The sequence below is a fragment of the Peromyscus californicus genome, unplaced genomic scaffold (genome assembly GCF_007827085.1).
Source record: "Peromyscus californicus insignis strain IS unplaced genomic scaffold, ASM782708v3 Scaffold_12__1_contigs__length_115047231, whole genome shotgun sequence".
In the NCBI taxonomy this organism is placed as follows: domain Eukaryota; kingdom Metazoa; phylum Chordata; class Mammalia; order Rodentia; family Cricetidae; genus Peromyscus; species Peromyscus californicus.
Window position 1 is genome coordinate 3,232,818 of NW_026294413.1, and position 20,382 is coordinate 3,253,199.

At 45.9% G+C, this 20,382-nt stretch overlaps 1 protein-coding gene across 29 annotated transcripts in view; it reads left to right on the plus strand.

The window, feature by feature from the left end:
• Dock9 (dedicator of cytokinesis 9) overlaps window positions 1-20,382 on the plus strand; it is a 278,642-nt gene that overhangs the window by 188,206 nt on the left and 70,054 nt on the right. For 15 of the 29 annotated variants that reach the window (XM_052732428.1, XM_052732430.1, XM_052732432.1 and 12 more), the window contains exons 28-34: window positions 7,403-7,549; window positions 7,780-7,863; window positions 8,480-8,591; window positions 10,599-10,777; window positions 10,953-11,066; window positions 14,292-14,409; window positions 19,109-19,242. In XM_052732428.1, coding sequence (XP_052588388.1) covers window positions 7,403-7,549; window positions 7,780-7,863; window positions 8,480-8,591; window positions 10,599-10,777; window positions 10,953-11,066; window positions 14,292-14,409; window positions 19,109-19,242 — 888 coding nt within the window. Of the gene's footprint in view, window positions 1-7,402; window positions 7,550-7,779; window positions 7,864-8,479; window positions 8,592-8,975; window positions 9,018-10,598; window positions 10,778-10,952; window positions 11,067-14,291; window positions 14,410-19,108; window positions 19,243-20,382 lie in introns of all 29 variants that reach the window. The other 14 variants (XM_052732426.1, XM_052732423.1, XM_052732425.1 and 11 more) reach the window with 1 other exon arrangement.

The following is a 20,382-nucleotide window of genomic DNA, read 5'->3' on the forward strand; positions in this document are numbered from 1 at the left end:
GCATATGGGCTGATGATTCAGTGGATAAAGGACTTGCTGTATGGGAGCGTGGGACCTGAGTCCATGTCTCCAGAGCCCCGGGAGAGCCAGGCTGGTTAGCACGGTTCTGTAATCCCAGTACTGTTGTAGTGAGACCTTGTCTCAAACAAGATGGAAGGTGAGGGCTGATGAGGGCCGATGCCTGAGGTTGTCCCTTGACCTCCACGGTCACGTTAAGGCACACACATGCCTGCGGTGTGTGTGTGTGTGTGTGTGTGTGTGTGTGTGTGAGTGTGTGTGTGTGTCAGGGGGAGTGCATGAGCAAGCACCTAGGGGAAAAACCTCATCTTCAAGATATTAATTTGGGAGTGTAGTTCAACCTACAAAAAAAGCCCTGGGATAATTTTTATGTTTTAATCCTAAATAAATAAGATCACTTCAGAGGACATTGTGACTTGACTGTCTTTTAAGTGTATCTGTTTTGCTCAGCAAATAACCCTTCAGTGTTACAAAAATAAAGGAGTTTAGGTAGAACATGTGCACGATGATCTTTCCAGATCACGTGGCTTTGTGGAGCCTAGAACTGCTGGAGAAAGCAGCCGTGTGAGGGGCTCCGCCCCTTCCAGCCTTTCGCAGGCTCCCCTCACCTCTGCTCTAAGAAATGCTTTGTCTATCTTTGGAGTTTCAGTCTGTTCCTACCTCTGTGGTCTCTTAGTCCTGCAGCGATGTTTAGAGGGTAGTGAACAGCCCGATTTCCTATCCAGTCCTGGCTCCAGCCTGTAAGAGCTCCGTCTCCAGAGTAGAGTGGAGCCCCAGTGGAGCTGACACTGAGGGAGACTCAGGAGCCCTCCCGACACTCTAAAGATTCACATCTTCCATTTTAGCCCCGCCTGCTTGTGCTAGAGGTGCCATCCTGCTTCCCACAGACTGCCCGTCTATCTAGGCCTCCTGTCACAAAGCTGCTGCAAGTGCTGTGCATGCATGTGCATGTACACACACACACACACACACACACACACACACACACACACACACACACCACATTCCACACACACACAGCACACAGCACACACACACACACATATCACACACACCATACACATTACACATATACACATACAGCACAGATACATACCGTATCACACATACTACACACATCTCACACACACACACACCACATTCCACACACACACATCACACAGCACACAGCACACACACACACACATATCACACACACCATACACATTACACATATACACATACAGCACAGATACATACCATATCACACATACTACACACATCTCACACACACACACACACCACATTCCACACACACACATCACACAGCACACAGCACACACACACACATATCACACACACCATACACATTACATATATACACATACAGCACAGACACACACCGTACCACCCATACCACACACCTCTCACACACACACACACACACACACACACACCCCACTCATCCCACATACACCACACACATCACACATATACACATTACACACAACACACAGCACATACATACATATACACACCACACACATCATACACATCACACACACACACATGTTCTTAGTTTATGGAACAAGTTCTTTTATCATTCATGATTTTCTTCTTGGGTCAAATCCTCTTGAGTTTTTATATGTTTATCTAAATATCCTGAATTTATTCTGATATTTTCTATTGCAGACTTTGATTTCCTCCTTAGTGAGTCTTCCCGAGGTACCCACTCATCCCACAGGTGCCCCTGGGCCTTGGGTTGGGATGGGAGCTGATGCAGCTTCATTGTTACTTTTGGGGTTCTAGTGTGCGGACCTGTGGGAGACACCTTCTGTGTACATCCTAACAGTGGATGGGTGACCCTCCCGCACATATTGGCATGGAAGAATTAATGTGGAAACCATTTTGCTTTCTTTGAATCCACCTTCCAGTCCCCATCTGTCAACTACATTTGAAGCATTCCCTGAACTGGCATCTGAAAGCAGCTCCAGAAGGTGGACCTCTAGCTTCTGATGCCGTGTGTGTGACTGAGCTTAACTCAGGGAGTCAGAGGGTCCAGTGCATGTGACTGAGCCCGACTCAGGAAATCAGAGGGTCCAGTGCGTGTGACTGAGCTTAACTCAGGAAATCAGAGGGTCCAGTGTGTATGACTGAGCCCGACTCAGGGCTATCAGAGGATCCAGTGTGTGTGGCTGAGCCCGACTCAGGAAATCAGAGGATCCAGTGTGTGTGACTGAGCTTAACTCAGGAAATCAGAGGATCCAGTGTGTGTGACTGAGCTTAACTCAGGAAGTCAGAGGGTCCAGTGCGTGTGGCTGAGCCCAACTCAGGGCCATCAGAGGAGGCAGGTGCTTGAAATTTACAGTGAGTTTTTGTGGAAGGTGTAAAACTCATGGCAGCAGGGCCTGCTGGGAAGTTCTCTGACTGCGTTCGTGGGCGATGTTTTCGGGAACTTCTTTCACTCATGTTTAGGAACTGTAATTCCTTCACACTTTCTTCCCACTTCTTTCCTCCCACGCTGTGTCAAACCAAGTCCTGACATCCCACAGGTGTCCTTAAAAAATGAGTGTGGAAAGCCCACAGAGGTAGGAAGCATAGATGTCCTAAGTGCTGTTGCTTAGCCTTCGTGCAAGGCAAGAGATTTTATTTTAAAAGTGCTCTAAACAAGTAGATTGTTTGGGCTTTCCCTAAAGCAAGTCTGAACACTTCTGTGCCTGTGTGACAGGCAGAATGTTACCACCCAGCTTCCAGCCCCCAGGTCTGTGAGTAGTTGTTTGTTAGATGCAGAATGCAGGAGAAAAACATGAAAGAGCGAGGGCACATCCTCCACCCTGAAGCCGCCGCGGTGGTTGGGACAATGAAAACAGGGTGTAGGAAGGTGTGTGTGGGAGCCAAGCAAGCAAAGGTGAACATGGAGGTGAACTTTGGACCTTGAAGGATGCCACACTTAGGGGAAGGAGAATGCGTCTTAGGCAGAGGCAGCAGGTCACACTCAGCAATGTGAATAGTGTAATGAATGACTAAGACACCGTAAGCCAGAGCCATTCATTCAGCCCAGCCATTCCCTTCTAGGTATTTGATGAAAGGGAATGAAAGCACACATCCACACAAAGACCTGTGTAGGAAGGTGCACAGCAGCTTTCTTCACAATAGCGAAAACCTGGAAACAACCCAAATGCCCATGGGATGGGAAATGGGTAATCAAATTGTTGGTGACGCAGTATGACAGAATACCACTTAGTATTAATAACAAAAAAACAACTGCTTATTCTTGCAAAACTATGCGCAACTCTTAGAAGTATTGAAGTAAAATTCAGACCCTAAATGTTACACAGATGGGTTCATTTATATTTAGAACAATCTAGGAAAGGAAAGATTTAGGGATAGAAAACGTCGCCCACCGTCAGGACCTAGGCGTGGAGGAGTGGGTCTGGGAGAACTGGGCTGGCTCCTTGATCGTGCTGCTTATGCGACTCTTTCGTCTGTCAGAACTTGCCAGACTCTGCACTTGGACAGTCTGAATTTAACCGAGTGTCATGGTGCATGACTATAATTCCAGCCTTGGGGAGGTCAGAGTTCAAGTCTAGCTTGGGCTACAAAGCAAAACCAACTAAATGAAGCCTGGGGACTGGAGAGATTGCTCACCGGTTAAGAGCACTTGCTGCTCCTGCAGAGGGCCCCTGCCCGATTCCCAGCACCCACATGATGGCTCACAACTGTAATTCCAGTTCCAGGGGCTCTGACACTTCACAGCCCTGGTTTTAACATCATTGTCCACGGGGGTGTGACTGCAGGGCTGGGGCTGGGGCTTCGTGGAGAGCCCACTCAGGATGGCACCTAGGTACCACACTTAGAGCAGGGCATGCACAGAGTACGCAGGACATGGATTAGAGGGGGTAGGTCCTGTGACTACCCTTACAGGCGACATCCCCTAGGGCTGTGCCCGGGCCAGTGGGGACACTTGTGCCAGGCTGTGGCCAAGGAGTGACATTCTGCTTGCCTGAGAAGTCTGTGTCTTGGACTCTGTCCTTGGAGCTCTGCTCGCCGGCCCCACTATCCTAGATTTTATTTCCCCTTTCAGTTCAGTTTATAGTGATCTCCATAAAAGCATCTAATTACCTAGGTCTTTATTACTTTTACTGCCTCCAAATGTGTGTCTTACCACATTAAAAAGGCCTTAGTTTGTTTTATTGTCAAAACAGAATTCCTTACTCCAGCTGTTTGTGGCTGCCAGGAGGGTGTCCCACAGCTTTCAGAGGCCCCGAGTGACCATCGCAGTGTGACTGGTGACGGCGTTACTGATGGGTTGACATGTAAATCATCCATCGTGCATCAGCACTTGTGAAAATATAAACTTACGGTAGAGATTCATCTAAACACCGAGTGGAGAGGGTGGCGTGATGCATTTAATGTTACCAGCGGTTCAGCTTGAGCAGTCAGCAACATGGCTGCGGCTCCTGCTTGCTGCGCCCACCCTCACAAGCTCTGACAGGGAAGGCTTTTTACAAGATATCACTACTACATGACTCTGAGACAAAATTAGCCTCCATTATCCTCTAACACCGTACTGTATTCAGCTTTCCCGCAGGTGTCCCCAAAACGTCGTTTTACAGTTGGCTTGGCTGAGTCAGAATGTAAATAAGGCCCATGTACCACATTTAGCTGATGTGCTTCTCGGATTTGGGGGCAGGGGGTTGGTGTGGTTTTGTGTTTTGCTTTTTTTCTTTAATTCTCAAAATGTCTCCTCTGTGTTTTCAGTGCAGTGTGTGTGCTAAAAAAAAACAACCAAACAAACAAACTGTAGTATTTGTCCAGCAGAATTTCCCGAGTTCTAGGATTGGCCAGTTGTTATCCCACAACGTTATGTAATATGGCTCCTACACTACCTACATGCTTGCAGTTAAAATTTAGACACTTGGTTTGATGTTCTTTCTGGCAGGGATACTTCATAGCTAGTACTGTTATATGCTGTCAAGAACATATACGTGTGATAGTCCCATTTTTGGTGATAATATTGGTTAATGGGTTTCCCGACCATGACAGGGGTCTTTTATAAAACATTTTTCCTGGGTTTGTAGCTGTTGAGTCAGCCCAGCTATGAAGGACAGCAGCGTTTCTTGGGACTCCACTTCCCCAGGACTGGCCGTCTTAGGTAGTAAGCAATCTTGCCTGACGGTGAGTTGGCTTTTGTGTGGGTTCTAGAAGCCGATCACCTGTCATTGTGGTCATCCCAGGACATGGAGTGATTGGTACATCAGGAGTACATCAGGAACAAAATCCTTTTCAAAGCAAGATTTTAAAGAATTGGTTAAATTCGTATTCATATAACTTGATCCTACCTCACTGATAGGATCCTACCTTCTTGAGTCTGTATGTGCTTAGAAAACTGTTCTTGCCGGGCGGTGGTGGCGCACGCCTTTAATCCCAGCACTCGGGAGGCAGAGCCAGGCGGATCTCTGTGAGTTCGAGGCCAGCCTGGGCTACCAAGTGAGTTCCAGGAAAGGCGCAAAGCTACACAGAGAAACGCTGTCTCGAAAAACCAAAGAAAACTGTTCTTGGTTTTAATTGAAATGATTAAAAAACAAGCACTTCAAATCTTCATAATAGGTTCTGGTATTTAATTACGCATAGTTTCACATCAGAAAGATACAGATCTGACTGCAGTCTTGAAGTGTGGCCTGCTTGGTGACATCCTGGCGCTTGTACAACAGACCAGATCACAGTGGCTCAACTGTGACAGGAAAATCACGAGCTGGTAGGCGGTTTGGAGAGGACGGCTTGTCCCCCCAGGGTCATGCAGGGACTCAGCCTCCCATCTGGCTATCCAGCCTCGGGTGTTACCCTCTCCGACCATGTTGGAACTGGCTCATCATCACAGCACATTCCAGCATAGGAAAGAAAAGAACAAAAGCAGTCTGCTTCTCTGAACATGGCCTGGGAGGACCTGCCACTCTGTGCAGCCCATTAGACGGAACCTAGTCACATTATGTTAGACTGGGAAATGGCCTCTAGGGGCAGCCACTGCCCCTGCATTTCAAACAGGTCCAGTCATCGAAGGGGAGAAGAAATGGAAGGCTGTTAAAGGGTAATTGGGACTTTATATTGAGCTGTTAGGCATTGGCTTCCTTGTTTGTAAGCTGAGGTGCTCTGTTCTTGTGGCTGTTGGAATTAAATCCATGATATGTTAGTGGAGGCTTAGCTGAGCTCCCTCCTTGCTTCATCTGTAAGTAGCTTTGTTTATGGAGTCAGGGAAGAAGCGTGTGATCTCATCTGGCAGAAGACTGCGGATTCCTGGTAGATCTGGATAGGAGTCATTTGAGTTGTGTGCCTTAGCATGCATTTACCTACCCTCTCTCACCGTCTGTAACAGGGGGCCTGAGTCATAAGGATCATATAAGGATTGAAAGTAAGGAAGAGTATGAGGTGCAAGTGCCTGCCATGTAGAAGATGTGTGATAATAAACGCAGCTGATTGCTAAGTAGTCAGCACTTTTTTTGGTACACATTAATGAGAAGACAGATCGTTATGTGAACTTGGCAGCAGAAGGCTGCCGTGCCCTTTAAACTGGCCATGTGCATTCGTCAATGTGTGTGTGTGTGTGTGTGTGTGTGTGTGTGTGTGTGTGTGTGTGTGTGTGTGTGTGTGTGTAGTTTGAATACTTGGAGCGTAAGCCTACACAGTCCTTTCTCTGAGAAGGGCCAACAAGATGTCTCAGTGGGCAAAGGCATTTAGCCCTGATGACCTGAGTTTAGTCCCTGGGACCTACCTGGTGGGAGAACAGAAAAACTCTTAATAGTTGTTCTCTGACCTCCACACACACGTGCTACAGAATGTATACATGCACACACACACACACACACACACACACACACACACACACACACATGCACACCACAAACTTGCTTTTTAAATTTTGAATAAAGAATATAATAGTGTCTGAGAAATGCTAGCATCATAGATGCTCAGAGGAAATACAGGCTCCTGTCCCTTTTCCTGCTGAAGCTCTTGGATCAGGATTTCTATCCTCATTTATAAGAACTACCAAGGTTCTCTTTGTCATGTCAAAGCAGTTCCAAATAGTTGATAAATTTGAGCATTTTTATAATACACATACAAATTCAAATACTATACTATAATTTGACTTTAAAAATTGGGTTAAATTTTTTGCTTATGAGATTTCCATTCCCAAAAGTATTGATAAAATAGTGCGTGGAAAGTTACTTTTCAGCAGACTCACTAGATTGCGTTAGGAAGAGTGTTAATCACTTCATCCAATTTCAGACAAGCTAGATTAGAACTCTGTTTTGTTTTGTTTTTTTTAATGGACTTCAAGCTGAGATAACCCCACCCCTAAGTGTTACAACTTAAAACATCATAAACGTTTGCTCTGAATCTCTTTCAGTTACTACGGAACCAGAGATTTCCAGCCTCCTACCATCATGCGGTGGAGACTGTGGTGAACATGCTGATGCCACACATTACACAGAAGTTTCGAGATAACCCGGAGGCATCTAAGAACGCGAACCACAGCCTAGCTGTGTTCATCAAGGTGGGGCCTCCAGGGGGAGGGCACCAAGGTGGGGCCTCGGGGGGGAGGGCACCGCTGTGGTGTGCTTTCTAAGTAGCTACCCACAGGAGTGGTAACAGAAGCGCTCTGACAAGTAGAGGGTGTGTGCTTACATCAAAGCATAAACTTAGGAACAGTGAGTGCTGACCAGAACCCAGCGATCTACAGACCATGGGTCTCAGCTGACGGCTCTTGGCTTGTGTCGTCCACAGAGATGCTTCACCTTCATGGACAGGGGCTTTGTCTTCAAGCAGATCAACAACTACATCAGCTGCTTTGCTCCTGGAGACCCCAAGGTAGCGTAGCCCTTGGGCACTGTTCCTTGAGTCTGGATGGCCTGTTCACATCTGGGAACCCACCTGTTCCTCTCAGTTCTCGTCAGAATTTTCTTTTGTTCCTCTAGAGGCACACATCGTTCCCCTCTTGGATATACCAACACTTACTTGTGTGCATAAATGTGAGGTGTTGGGGATCAAGTAGCCCCAACAAGAAGTAGGCACTCCTGATGGCATTTGTTCTTCAGCACTGAGAATGGCTTAACCAGATCATTTACCAAGACCAAAGAAGTAACCACGTAGCCTTTCTGACAGAATTATCTTTATTACCTCCCAGCTTACTGACTTTTTAAAATTGTATTGAATCTGTGTAATTGTAAGCTACTTGAAATCCTTTGTAGACACGAGGAGCATAAATAATAAATGCCTTAAAGTCTGCTGAAGGCATCATTTAATGAAGTGTGTTTTTGGTTTTCACACAAATCCTGCAGCCATCCTAACATCTATAAAGAAAGAATCATTCAGTCCCCATGGGCCAAGGAGCTAGCACTAAATGCCTACGTACTTTGCTTCTGATACGTTTATCGTATATCCAGCATCCAGCGAGGTTCTCATGTCTAAGCGTTTCTTCCTGCAGACTCTTTTTGAGTACAAGTTTGAGTTTCTCCGTGTGGTGTGCAACCATGAACACTATATTCCTTTGAACTTGCCGATGCCGTTTGGAAAGGGCAGGATTCAGAGATACCAAGGTAATCTGTCCCTACATGGTTCATTTTCTCACGAAGAGAACGATATCATTTGTAAAAAGAAAAGTATCAATTCAAATGTTATCCCCTAATTTGATTTTATTCATGGATGAGTGTTTTGGTGTGTGTGTGTGTGTGTGTGTGTGTGTGTGTGTGTGTGTGTGTGTGTGAAGTTTCTATTCCCACAGTCATTGATAAAATCTTACGTAGAAACTAGCTTTTCAGCAAACAGAGACAACCATACAGATAAGGGCAGATCTGAAGCCTTTCCGGGTTTATCAGACATAGACATCATGACTTGGTTTTCATTTTAAATTCTTTTCTTAACAGAAATCTGTCTTATTTACTGCATTTGTTCTTGTTTTGCCCTCCCCTCCTGTAAATTAGCTTTTCTCTCACCAACTGTGGAGTCAAATGACACTCCTGTAGGTAGGTGTGGGGCAGAGGCTTGCCCTTGCATTTTCCTCCAGCTTTAAAAAGAAAGGAATGCAAGTGATCACTCAGCTGCTCATACGCTGTTCATTGAGACGTCTCTCCAGGTTTCCAGTTTCTGGTGAATGGGTGTATTTGTTTCCCAGCTAAGACATTGCTGTCACACCCCAGACTTTCTCTGCTCCTGGAGTGTGTCTAGATTCTCTGGCATGCTGTCTTAAGATGAAGCCCTGCTTCATCCCCAAATCACACCTCACCGCTCTCACAGCCCTTGTCCCTGGAGGCATCAGGAGCGTAGCACACATGGCTTTTTCATGAGCTTTCTGTGTTTGCATGCTGGGTCCCCATGACTGAGTTCTGTGCGTCCACTGTTGTTGAGCACTGGACTCTAAGGCAGGCTTAGTGAGACCTAAGTCATTTTCTTCCCTAAGAGATTTAGGGAAGCCCCAGCCTTAGAGTGGAGTCCGTAGAAACTATTCAGTAAGCAGCCGCATGTGATCATTCTGGAGGAACAGCTCCTTCCTTGCTACCGATGTGCTCAGTAGGGACTTCTGCCAGAGTGTTGGGGACTTCAAGGGAACTATCAGAAAGGCTTTGGAAGTCAGAGCAGGGTCCGTAGGACTTTATTGGATGGTGGCGTCTTGTGCTGACTCGGTCCTCCTCTGTGCTTCCTGCAGCTTGGGGGCGTGTGTATTCGCCGTTATTGCCCCCTTTCCTCAGGCTTCCTGTCTGTCCCCCTCTTTTCCAAATGAGCTCTCAGCCTTACCATGCTGCTTGCCAATGAGTTACTGGTTTGGTTTGCTACATTGTGCATTCCAGTTTTAGTTTAAGAGGGACACTTTAGAAAAGACTGCAGAAATAGTGTATTGGTTTAATGAAAGCTGAATAAATAAGTTATGTGCTGCTGTATCATTTAAAATACATTGATTTTTTTTTTTTTTTTTTTTTTTTTTTTTTGGTTTTTCAAGACAGGGTTTCTCTGTGTAGCTTTGCGCCTTTCCTGGAACTCGCTTTGGAGACCAGGCTGGCCTTGAACTCACAGAGATCCACCTGGCTCTGCCTCCTGAGTGCTGGGATTAAAGGCGTGCACCACCACCACCCGGCAAATACATTGATTTTATTGGGGCTGTAACAGGCATTGATAGCCAGGGAAAGGATAGCTGAACTCAGGAAGTAAATGACATTTAAATAAATTATATGTATTAATTCTTTAGTGATATGGTTTTATTTTTTTAAAAAATCAATCTTTTGTAGTTAATACAATAACTTCATTTTTAAAAATTTGTCATTAACGTATTTTTTATATGATCGCTATTGTAAATTCTAAAAATTGGTAGTAAATTCAGTTCCACACTCAAAATCCAGGGCAGCTGTTTGTATTTCAGTTTGGTTTTCCTAACAGAATTTGAAGTGTCAAGAGTAAGGCACCTTGCAAAGTCACCCGTTTTCCCATTGAGGCAAAGTCCCGTCACCCATAGCCACGCAGCTGTGGCCGAGTGGAGACAGATGACATGCCTTCTTCGCTCAGGCGACACTGGACCCTCCTGAACCTAAGTACTGTCTGCCTCTTCTTTTCAGATCTCCAGCTTGACTACTCCTTAACAGATGAGTTCTGCAGAAACCACTTCTTGGTGGGATTGTTGCTAAGGGAGGTGGGTACTGCCCTCCAGGAGTTTCGGGAGGTCCGCGTCATTGCCATCAGCATGCTGAAGAACCTGCTGATAAAGCATTCTTTCGATGACAGATACACTTCAAGGGTGAGTGGTTCCAGCGGAGGGAAGTATGCGTTGAGAAGTGTCCTCCATTTTCAGTGGTGTAAGGGAAATCACTAATTAGATAAAGGTCCGGACAAAAGCAACAGCCGGTGTGAGTGAGTCTGCCGTCCGTTGCTCAGACCCAGGGGAAACACTCACCATGTCTGTCTTTTTTCAGAGCCATCAGGCAAGGATAGCCACTCTCTACCTGCCTCTGTTTGGTCTGCTTATTGAAAATGTCCAGCGAATCAATGTGAGGGACGTGTCCCCCTTCCCTGTGAACCCAGGCAGTGTACGTAAGCAGAACTGGTGACTGCACGTCTCCGTGTCCTTGGGGCTGCTATAACAGGGTGCTGCCGACTCCAGGACTCAGAACATGGAGTTCTGTTCCCTCCCATGGAGAGTACAAAGTCGAGCGGGGAGGGGTGGTCCCTCACTTCTGCCATTGCGGGCAGCAGCTGCTGTCACTCCACTTGGCCTCAGTCTCCACAGGGTGCTCCGTCTTTGTGAGCCCACCCTCTGTCCTGAATTGAGGGCCCACCCAGTCTGACCTCTTACATCCTATCTGTATGTGAAAAGATACCATTTTCAAGTAAGATAATACTGACGCTCCAGGTAGACATGGATTTCAAGGGACGCTACTCAACCCACTACACTCTCTCCCCTTATTCTGCTAACATACTGCATACTACCCATGGGAAATTACATTTCTTCTTTAAATTTTTAAGATGTATTTGTTTTTATCTTATGTGTGTGTGTTGCCCACATGTGTGTGTGCACTGTGCATGCGGTGCCTGTGGAAGCCCAGATAGGGCATCAGCTCCCCTGGAACTGGAGTTAGAGACAGTTGTGAGCTGCCAGGTGGGTGCTGGGAACCCTACCTGGGTCCTCTCGAAGAGCGGCCAGTGCACTCAATCCCTAAGGCATCGATCCAGTCTTGGGAAATTGCATTTCTGACTAAAATGGAATCAATCAATAAACCTTCAGCCCTGGCTCTATTAATAGCCTAATTCCACCTGCTCAACAAAAATGGGCATGATGGCACATGCCTGCTCTCCCAGCACTCAAGGAGGATTGCAGGTTCAAGGCTAGCCTGGGCTACATGTCTCAAAACAAGGGACAGGGATCAAGGAACAAAAATTGGCGTAATGCTAACCTTTGTCCCTTACTGCTCACGTAGGCCTTGGTTCTGAGCGCCACACCCCATGGCCCTCCTGGGAAAGCCCCCTCTTTGAGCTCCTGTTTCTCTTCATTAGACTGTAAGTCAGTGATGTCAGGAAGAGGAACATGGGACATGCAGGCAAAACAGTCATACACATAAAATAAATAAAGATTCTTGGAATCATCCTAGAATTCAGCATTTTTGTAGCATGAAATCCAATTCCCTGCTACAACTCAATTGCAAAAGGCTTTTTCCTTATTAACTTGTAATGAAAAGCAAGTGCTCACAGTGTGCACATGTAGAGGGCAGAGGTCATCGTCTTCCTCAGTCACTCTGCACATTATTGGGGGAAACGACAGGGCCTCTCACTGAACCTGCTGCTCACTGACTAATAGACCAGATGCCTGGAGAGCTCTGGAGATCTGCTCCCCGCCCCCAATGCTGGCTGCAGCCACATGCCACCATGCCCAGCTCTTATGTGATTGTTAGGGATCTGAACTTAGGTCTTTGTGTTTGATCGTGAAGCGCTTTACCCAAAACCATCTACTTAGCCCATTTTTAATTATTAAAATTTATCAAATTTTTGTATAATACATTTCTATATCAAATTTTCACAAACCAAAATGTATTCTTTCTTACCCAAGCCCTTTTCCTGGCCTCAGTGGCTCTATCTGCTAATGATTTACAGACATCATTGAAACCTTTGCCCTTATATTGACCATTCTTGACTCCACTGTTAATCTGGCCACTTTGTGGCATATACTTGGGGAATTTCCTGTTTGGTTGGTTGGTTGATATGTGTTTGTTTTTATGTGTATGGGTGTTTTGCCTTGATCTGTGTGCAGTGCCCATGGAAGCCAGCAGAAGGTGTTGGATCCTCTGGAACTAGAGTTACAGGTGATTGTGTGCCACCATGTGGGTGCTGGGAACCAAACCAGGTCCTTAGGAAAACAGTGCTCTTAACCCCTGGACCACCTCTCTAGTCCCCACACTGTCCTATTGTTTACACTATTCACCCTTAAATAATATTATTCTAAGAGGATCCAGGTTGGTAGTATTCACTTTTCTGTTCAAATGGTGTAAACTTTATCCTACCCTGTAGCATGAATCTTAAAAGTTCTTATTAATAAAATTAAACCCGAGGCCAATTATTGGGGTCGTGGGATCAATGCTGGTAGATCAGAGAGACAGAACAAGCCACAGCTACCTCACCTCGCCGGATCCTCAGCTGGTCTTGTCTCCTCAGACTGGAGGCCTCTGAGTATTCATCCAGAATGGGTCTCAGCTGAACTGTTGCTCAAAAGCCTGAATACTTAACCAGGCCAAATGCTTAACCAGACAAATGCTGCTAGTTTCTGGTCCTCACGCCTTATATACCTTTCTGCTTTCTCCCACCACTCCCTGGGATTAAAGGCTTGCTTTCTGGGATTAAAGGCATGATGAGTCACCATGCCTGTCTGTATCCTTGAACACATGGATTTCTGCCTCTGGAATGCTAGGATTAAAGGCGTGTGCTACCACTGCCTATCCTTTATGTTTAATATTGTGGCTGCTCTGTCTCTGACCCCAGATAAGTTTATTAGCATGCACAATATTTGGGGGAATACAATACCACACTACCCGGCCTCACTCACTAATCTGACATTATTCTGGATCACTGTCCACATGTATATCCTCTGACTCCATGTGCCTCTCTGAGCAGAGTAATTCAGGACAGCACGTGACCTCCCTGTCCTGTTCTAATCCTGGGGGAAACGAACAGGTCTTGCTTTGGGTTTCACCAAAGTAAAATCCACCTTCTTGGTATATTTAAAATTAGTACAGTTTCTCCCCTGACAGAGAGTTCCCACCTGAGCATCCAGAGACCGTAGCTCATGCCTCTGACTTGCAAGGACAGGAGAAAAGGCTTCAGTGAGTCCTGGAAGGCAGGAAGTGGGAGTGTGACCAGGGCAAGATGGTAGAGCTGTGTGGGCCGGAGAAGAGATGGGTGGCACCAGAATCAGGCTTGCTCTGGCTCCTCACCTTGGTATTCCTGGCCTCCTCTGTGCTCTCCTCTGGTCCCTCTCCCGCCTCCTCTCCTGTGTGCCCTGTGTATCTGCCTACCCACTGGAGATGCTGAACATGTGTGTCCTGTGTGCCCTGTGTATCTGCCTACCCACTGGAGATGCTGAACATGTGTGCCCTGTGTATCTGCCTACCCACTGGAGATGCTGAACATGTGTGCCCTGTGTATCTGCCTACCCACTGGAGATGCTGAACATGTCCAGATGTTACGTGTCTTGGCTTCACGCTTGAAGATCAGTCTGTGAAGCTTGTTCAGCCATCTCAAATAGTTTCTTCTCTTCCCTTTGGCAGATTGTGAAGGACGAGCCCCTTGCCGTACCAGCTGGGAATCCACTTATGACGCCGCAGAAGGGAAACACACTTGACCACAGCCTGCACAAAGACCTCTTGGGTGCCATCTCTGGCATTGGTAATGTTCCTTGTGCTTACCGGCCTTGTCCTGTGTCGCGCAAACTGCCTTTACTCTCACAAGTCGTTAATGGTAAATTAAGACTTGGACTTCTGGCCTTGGGTAGTCTCCTGGTTGTGGTGTTTCACCACTGAAGTCTCTCAGACACTAATCAGGATTCTTGTGAACCCTAAACAGGGTCACACGACACTCGCTGCTGGATTACCTTTTGTCCAATGCTTCTTCAGCTGATTGGCTTTTAAATCTGAATTGGATTCTTTATGCTTTTAGAGGCAGACTGCCTGCAGGTTTTGGGGTGAGAGGAAGATTTACCTGTAATGCTGGTGAGCTAGACGAGTGTGACAGTCTTGTTCATAATTCTGAAGGAGGCAGCAGTTTGTGGCTGGGATTTGATCCTAAAAGTCGGTTTTCAGAAGTCTTCTGTTCTGTAGCTCTTTTCCTCCTCCGTATGAAAAACAGCCCCATGGGAAGGAAAACAGATGGCCTAAATCAAGACTCAAGTAGAGAAGTCTGTCTGTGAGAAAATGCACCTATTTATAGTCTGACTAATTAAGCTGCAGCTTTATGAAGATAATGGTGATGCAGACGGTGGTCTCCATATGCGTGCACACACAGATAGAATCCAAGGATTTTACAGGGGCTTCCCACTCCAGTTCTGCCTCTGATTCCCCCTCTGCTAACCACACTTGCAATATGTGAAGCATCCTACTGTGGCTAGTGGTTATGCCATCCATTAGTGCTACAAATTCATGGGACAGGAAAAGACATGCCTCTTATCCACTAAATTCGCAGGACTAAATCAGCCTCCTGAATCAGTGCTCTTACCTTCTCTACTGTTAATACATCATTTTACGGAGAAGACAATGTAGTGAGAGGAGACCGTGACTGACATGGGACAGTCCATGCCAACACTAGATCTGTGCTACACTACCAGTCCCCGGCCTGAGCTCATTTGTGTTTATGGATAACTTTCATGGTTATAGTCCCCCTTTATATATGTGTTATATATATATATATACACACACACACACACACACACACACACACACACACACACACACACACACACACAGAGAGAGAGGGAGAGAAAGATTTTATGGATTAAAAGCTGATACATAATAAATACTGGGAGCAGAGGGAGGCCCACGGTAAGTGTTCCACAAATGTTCACTGTTGTGGGAAATTTCGTGTTTCTGCCCTGCTCTGCACAGGCGCTAAGCCTCAGCTCTGAGTAGGGAACTGACCTTTAGAGGGTTTTACTGCAGTGTTTCCAGCACTAGCTTAGCTCCAACAGGTGTGGCTTTGCATCTTGGCTCCACCGCAACCTGGTTGCCCCTTCGGGGTGTTTTAACTACTGCAGCCTCTGTGTCCTTATAGCTAAGTGATCGTTGTCAGGAATAAAAAGCTGCTGCAGTGTGGAGGGTGGTTGCCATGGAAAACATGTGCTGTCGTTGTTACAGCTAGTTTAGTTGTGTTGTGGTATCCATGCTTTGTAATGCACTCTCGGGGCCAAATAGATGAGTCCAAAGCCTGCTGATGTGTTTGGAAGTCTTGATGCTCTGTGCTCTCTGGCTAGTACTTGCTAGGACCACAAGGGAAACATGGCAGACTTTGTAGAAGTGATCAAGCCACAATGAGGGGATATTTGGCTCATCTGATTCTCTCTTATTCAGAATTCACAGTGTCCAGTTCAGAATTCAGTATTAGGATTTGCGAGTCCTTGGGAAGGTAGCAAGGAGGTACTGGGTATCCTTAGCATGACCTAAATGGCAATGGACCTGTACTGGTGTACATACGTGGTGCGATTATGAAAGGGGCTTGTGATTGACTGATCTGTCTCTTTTCGTCCTTATTGAACTTCCAGACCCAAATCCACCTTTCCAGAAGGTGACCATAGCAGCTTTCTCTGTACTTCCTCCCATCTAACAGCACTCATCCTTATTCTCTGTAGAAACATCTTCGGGGAAGCCCCACCTGGGAACCAGGTTTGCTGCTAGGTTTGGGTTTTGTTCTGGATGCTATAGCAGCCGCTACTTATGAAGGAGCCTCCAGATGAGTGTAGTCCTGGGGTTTATCCTTCTGCAAACTGTGAAGAAGTCACGTTACCGAGCATCCTGAGGACAAGTCCCTCAGATGTCCTCAGAGTATGGGAATCCTAGAACTGAACTGATTCCTGGATAAAAATCACTCTGAGCTTCCTCCCACTTTCAAGGACAGCCCCTCTTAGATTCACATTTCCCTCCCACCTGCCCTGTACAAATGGAAGAGAGAAGAACCGAACTTTATTTTAGTCATATGTTGTTTAGGTTTTAAAACCCATTCCCTGTGGGCTGGAGAGATGGCTCAGTGGTGAGGAGCACTTGTTGCTCTTGCGGAGGACCTGGGTTCTGTTCCCAGCACCTATGGCTGTCTGTAACTTTATTTCCAGAGACTCTAACACCCTCTTCCGGCTTCTGTGTGCAGGTGCACATGAGTGCAGCCAAAACAGCCATATGCATAAAATAAAAATAATCTTTGAAGTCATTCCCTATGCAAGTGGCATCACTGTATTAATGTCTGAAATAAATGTGCAGTAATAAAAATAGTTTTTAAAAAAATACGGATATGTAAAAAACTAAAGTGATTCCCTTGGTGAGGACACAAACACACATACACCTGCATACATGCGCAAGCACACACACATTGTGAGAACTAAAGCGTGCTCATTTTGAGTTACTACATTTGCATCTGTTTGCCTTAAATTAGACCTGCAATTGGTTTGGAAATCCGAGAATGGTGGGTGTAGTGTCCATTTCTTGACCCCTTTCCCCTGAGCCCCTGCCTCCACTGTGAGCTATGATTTTTTGAAGAGAAGTATTGCCATGTGGCCATAGCATGCATTTCCTTTCTCTCCCTATAGAAAAGGTGTTATCATTTCTTCATAAGGTTGTCACTCATTCCTGTGACAGTCTGCAGTGCTGGGTCATGCAGCCTTGCATGTACTTTACAGTAAATGCTAGGAAGGGAGAAGGGTTTACATGTGCATTACACACCATCTTTAGTCACCAAGGTCAACTCCAGGTTGTCTGAAAGGTGATGGACTCAGGCCATTAGTAATGAAATTTAAAATTATGACAGCCAAGAGACTTAGAAAAACTGAGCATGGCTTATTCATCTGTCTGTCCGTCGGTCCATCCATCCATCCATCCATCCATCCATCCAACTTAGGAGTGTCTCAGCCTGTGTGAGCCCATTTTCCTACTGAAATCTGCCATGGCCTGTTGGCTTTGCAGTAGCGGTATTTTTGGCTTGGGTCTTCAACACCATGTTCCCACAGCTGCTAAGCACAGTGCCAAGAGTCTCCTCTAATGCCATCTGCAAAATCTGGCCTTTCTGCTGAAGGCCTGTTGGTTCACAGGATGCCAAGTCCAAAGAGTCATTTTTAGTGTATAATTTATTTAATCTTATCTAAGCAGGAAGCTAATTCTTACCTTAAGAAAATCTCCACAGTTCCCAGGTGGAGGCCGGTTTCTACCTTTAAATACTGTTGTTTCATACATGTGAAAATTTCATTTCCAAGTGAGATTTCCTTCCTTCCCTTATTTACAGCAGACATTGCCAAATATTTTCAGTTTACAGATTAAGGGTGGATCTGTCATAATTTTTCATGGTATCTTCAAATCAAAACTAGTAACATTATTTATCAGAATTTATTCTCTGTTTACAGTGTTGTTTACACAGGCCTTAAAAACAAATAGTACTTACATCCCTGCAAACTTAGTAGGCCTTTCAAAAACCATGTGCGTAAATTCAAGGAAAAAATACTTTGATTTCATTTTCAGTGACTTCAGGCTGTTATTAATGGGTTGTTAATACCTTATGGATACTTGGTTTCCATACTTCAGAACCAGATTGTTCACTTTCTGGTTCCCATTGTCCAAAACTTGCTTTTTACCATAGCAAAATACCAAAATACCAAATCCCATCTGCAGGAAGCTGTGACATCAGCAGAGGAAGCAAAGCAGGGTCCTCTGTTGAAGTGCGGTCTCTGGCCAGTGTCAGGTGTCACTGTGGGTCCTTAAAAATTTAGATGTCCCATTACACTTCCTGAGATTTTCCTGAGGCAGCTCAGCATACAGGTTGCACACTGTAGGTTTATGATATAGTTTACTTTTTGGTTAATTGTTTTGGTTGGATTTTATTTATCATTTTTTCTCTTTGAATCTCATTCTGAAATAATGTATTCTACTTTAGTCTGAGCAAATGAAGGTAGCCTCTAGTAAGTGAATGAACAGTGTTTCATATGGAAGGTTATTTTGATCTCACTCTGTAATGGCCTGGGTTTTCAAAAGGTGATGTAAGCGACAGACTGGAGAGCTCGCTCAGTGGTTAGGAGTACCTGCTGCTCTTGCAGAGGACCTAGGTTCAGTTCCCAGCACCCACAGTTCGCTCACAACTGTCACGCCAGTACCAGGACATCGGCCCCCCTCTTCTGGCCCCACAGGCACTTGACACACACAGTGTACATACATACATGCAGACAAACACTTACACACATAAAATTAAAATAAATGTTTTTCAAAGGTGAAATAATTTAATACCACTCTCAAGTCATTTCCTTGTAGAAAAACGGTAGCCACGAAAGCAGTTCCCCTTGAAACTTCCTTGTCTGTATTTTGTGCTCTAACCAAAACTGGGTCTTGCTTTAATTTCCACTTAGCATCTCCATATACAGCCTCCACCCCCAACATCAACAGTGTGAGAAACGCTGAGTCAAGAGGGTCTCTCATCAGCACAGACTCGGGCAGCAGCCTTCCCGACAGGAACCCTGAGAAGAGCAATTCCCTGGATAAGGTGATTTCTTTTCACTTGACACCGTGTTTCCCGTGTACCGGGTGTAGCCAGAGTAACCTGCTTTGCGTTCTGCAGTTTATTACATGTGATCTTTGGGGTTGTTTTTAAACACCTTCCTCAGCATGTGGAGGATGACAGGAGCTTTTCCTAAGGTTGCGGCTCGGACCCTTGAATTCTTGTGTCATCATTGTTACTGTTTTAGCTTGCCGCTGGTAACTGACAACCAGAGCCTTCTGCATGTCGGGCAAGTGCTCTGTATCCATGGAGTCCCCTGAAACTCTGATTCCTGTTTCCAGGTCTCAAATCCAAGCAGTGTTTACAGTGGAGCGGACGGGAGCAAATGATTCTGCCTTCTTGTTGTCTTTATGCCTTTCAGGTCCAAGGCCCCCAAAACAGATGGGTTAACCTTGTCAGTGCTGAGCCCCAGTGAAACACTCTAGTTACACTGTGCCCACTCCTAACACTAGTTACACTGTGCCCACTCCTAACACTCTAGTTACACTGTACCCACGCCTAACACACACTCTCTTCATTCCACCAAATCTTTTCTGTTCATATTACTGCAGCCTCTGCCTTCCTAGAACCTTGTAGGAAAAGATAAAAGTTGATATTAACCGGGAACCTGGTAGATTGGTGTTTCTTGGGGCTCTGTATCCCTAAGTTACTTCAAGTTATACGAAAGCTTTTGCCACCGGGCGGTGGTGGCGCACGCCTTTAATCCTAGCACTCGGGAGGCAGAGCCAGGCGGATCTCTGTGAGTTTGAGTCCAGCCTGGGCTACCAAGTGAGTTCCAGGAAAGGCGCAAAGCTACACAGAGAAACCCTGTCTCGAAAAACCAAAAAAAAAAAAAAAGAAAGAAAGAAAGAAAGAAAGCTTCTGCCAATAAACAGGCATTTGGGGGGATGTGTTCCTCGTTCCCAGGACATCCTTCCTCAACCTCAGCATCAGGTTTGTGACCTTGTCACAGATTCTGTGACGGGCGTTGCCACGGTTATCTTTAAGCACACGTGTGTGGAGACATGGCCGTCTCAGTCTGGGCTTGTCGTGATGTGTTGAACTTTTCCCTTGACCCCAACATGCCTTCATGTGTAGAGGGACAAGCTGCTCCGGAGGCACTCAGCTTGTGTTGTGCCCAGTGCT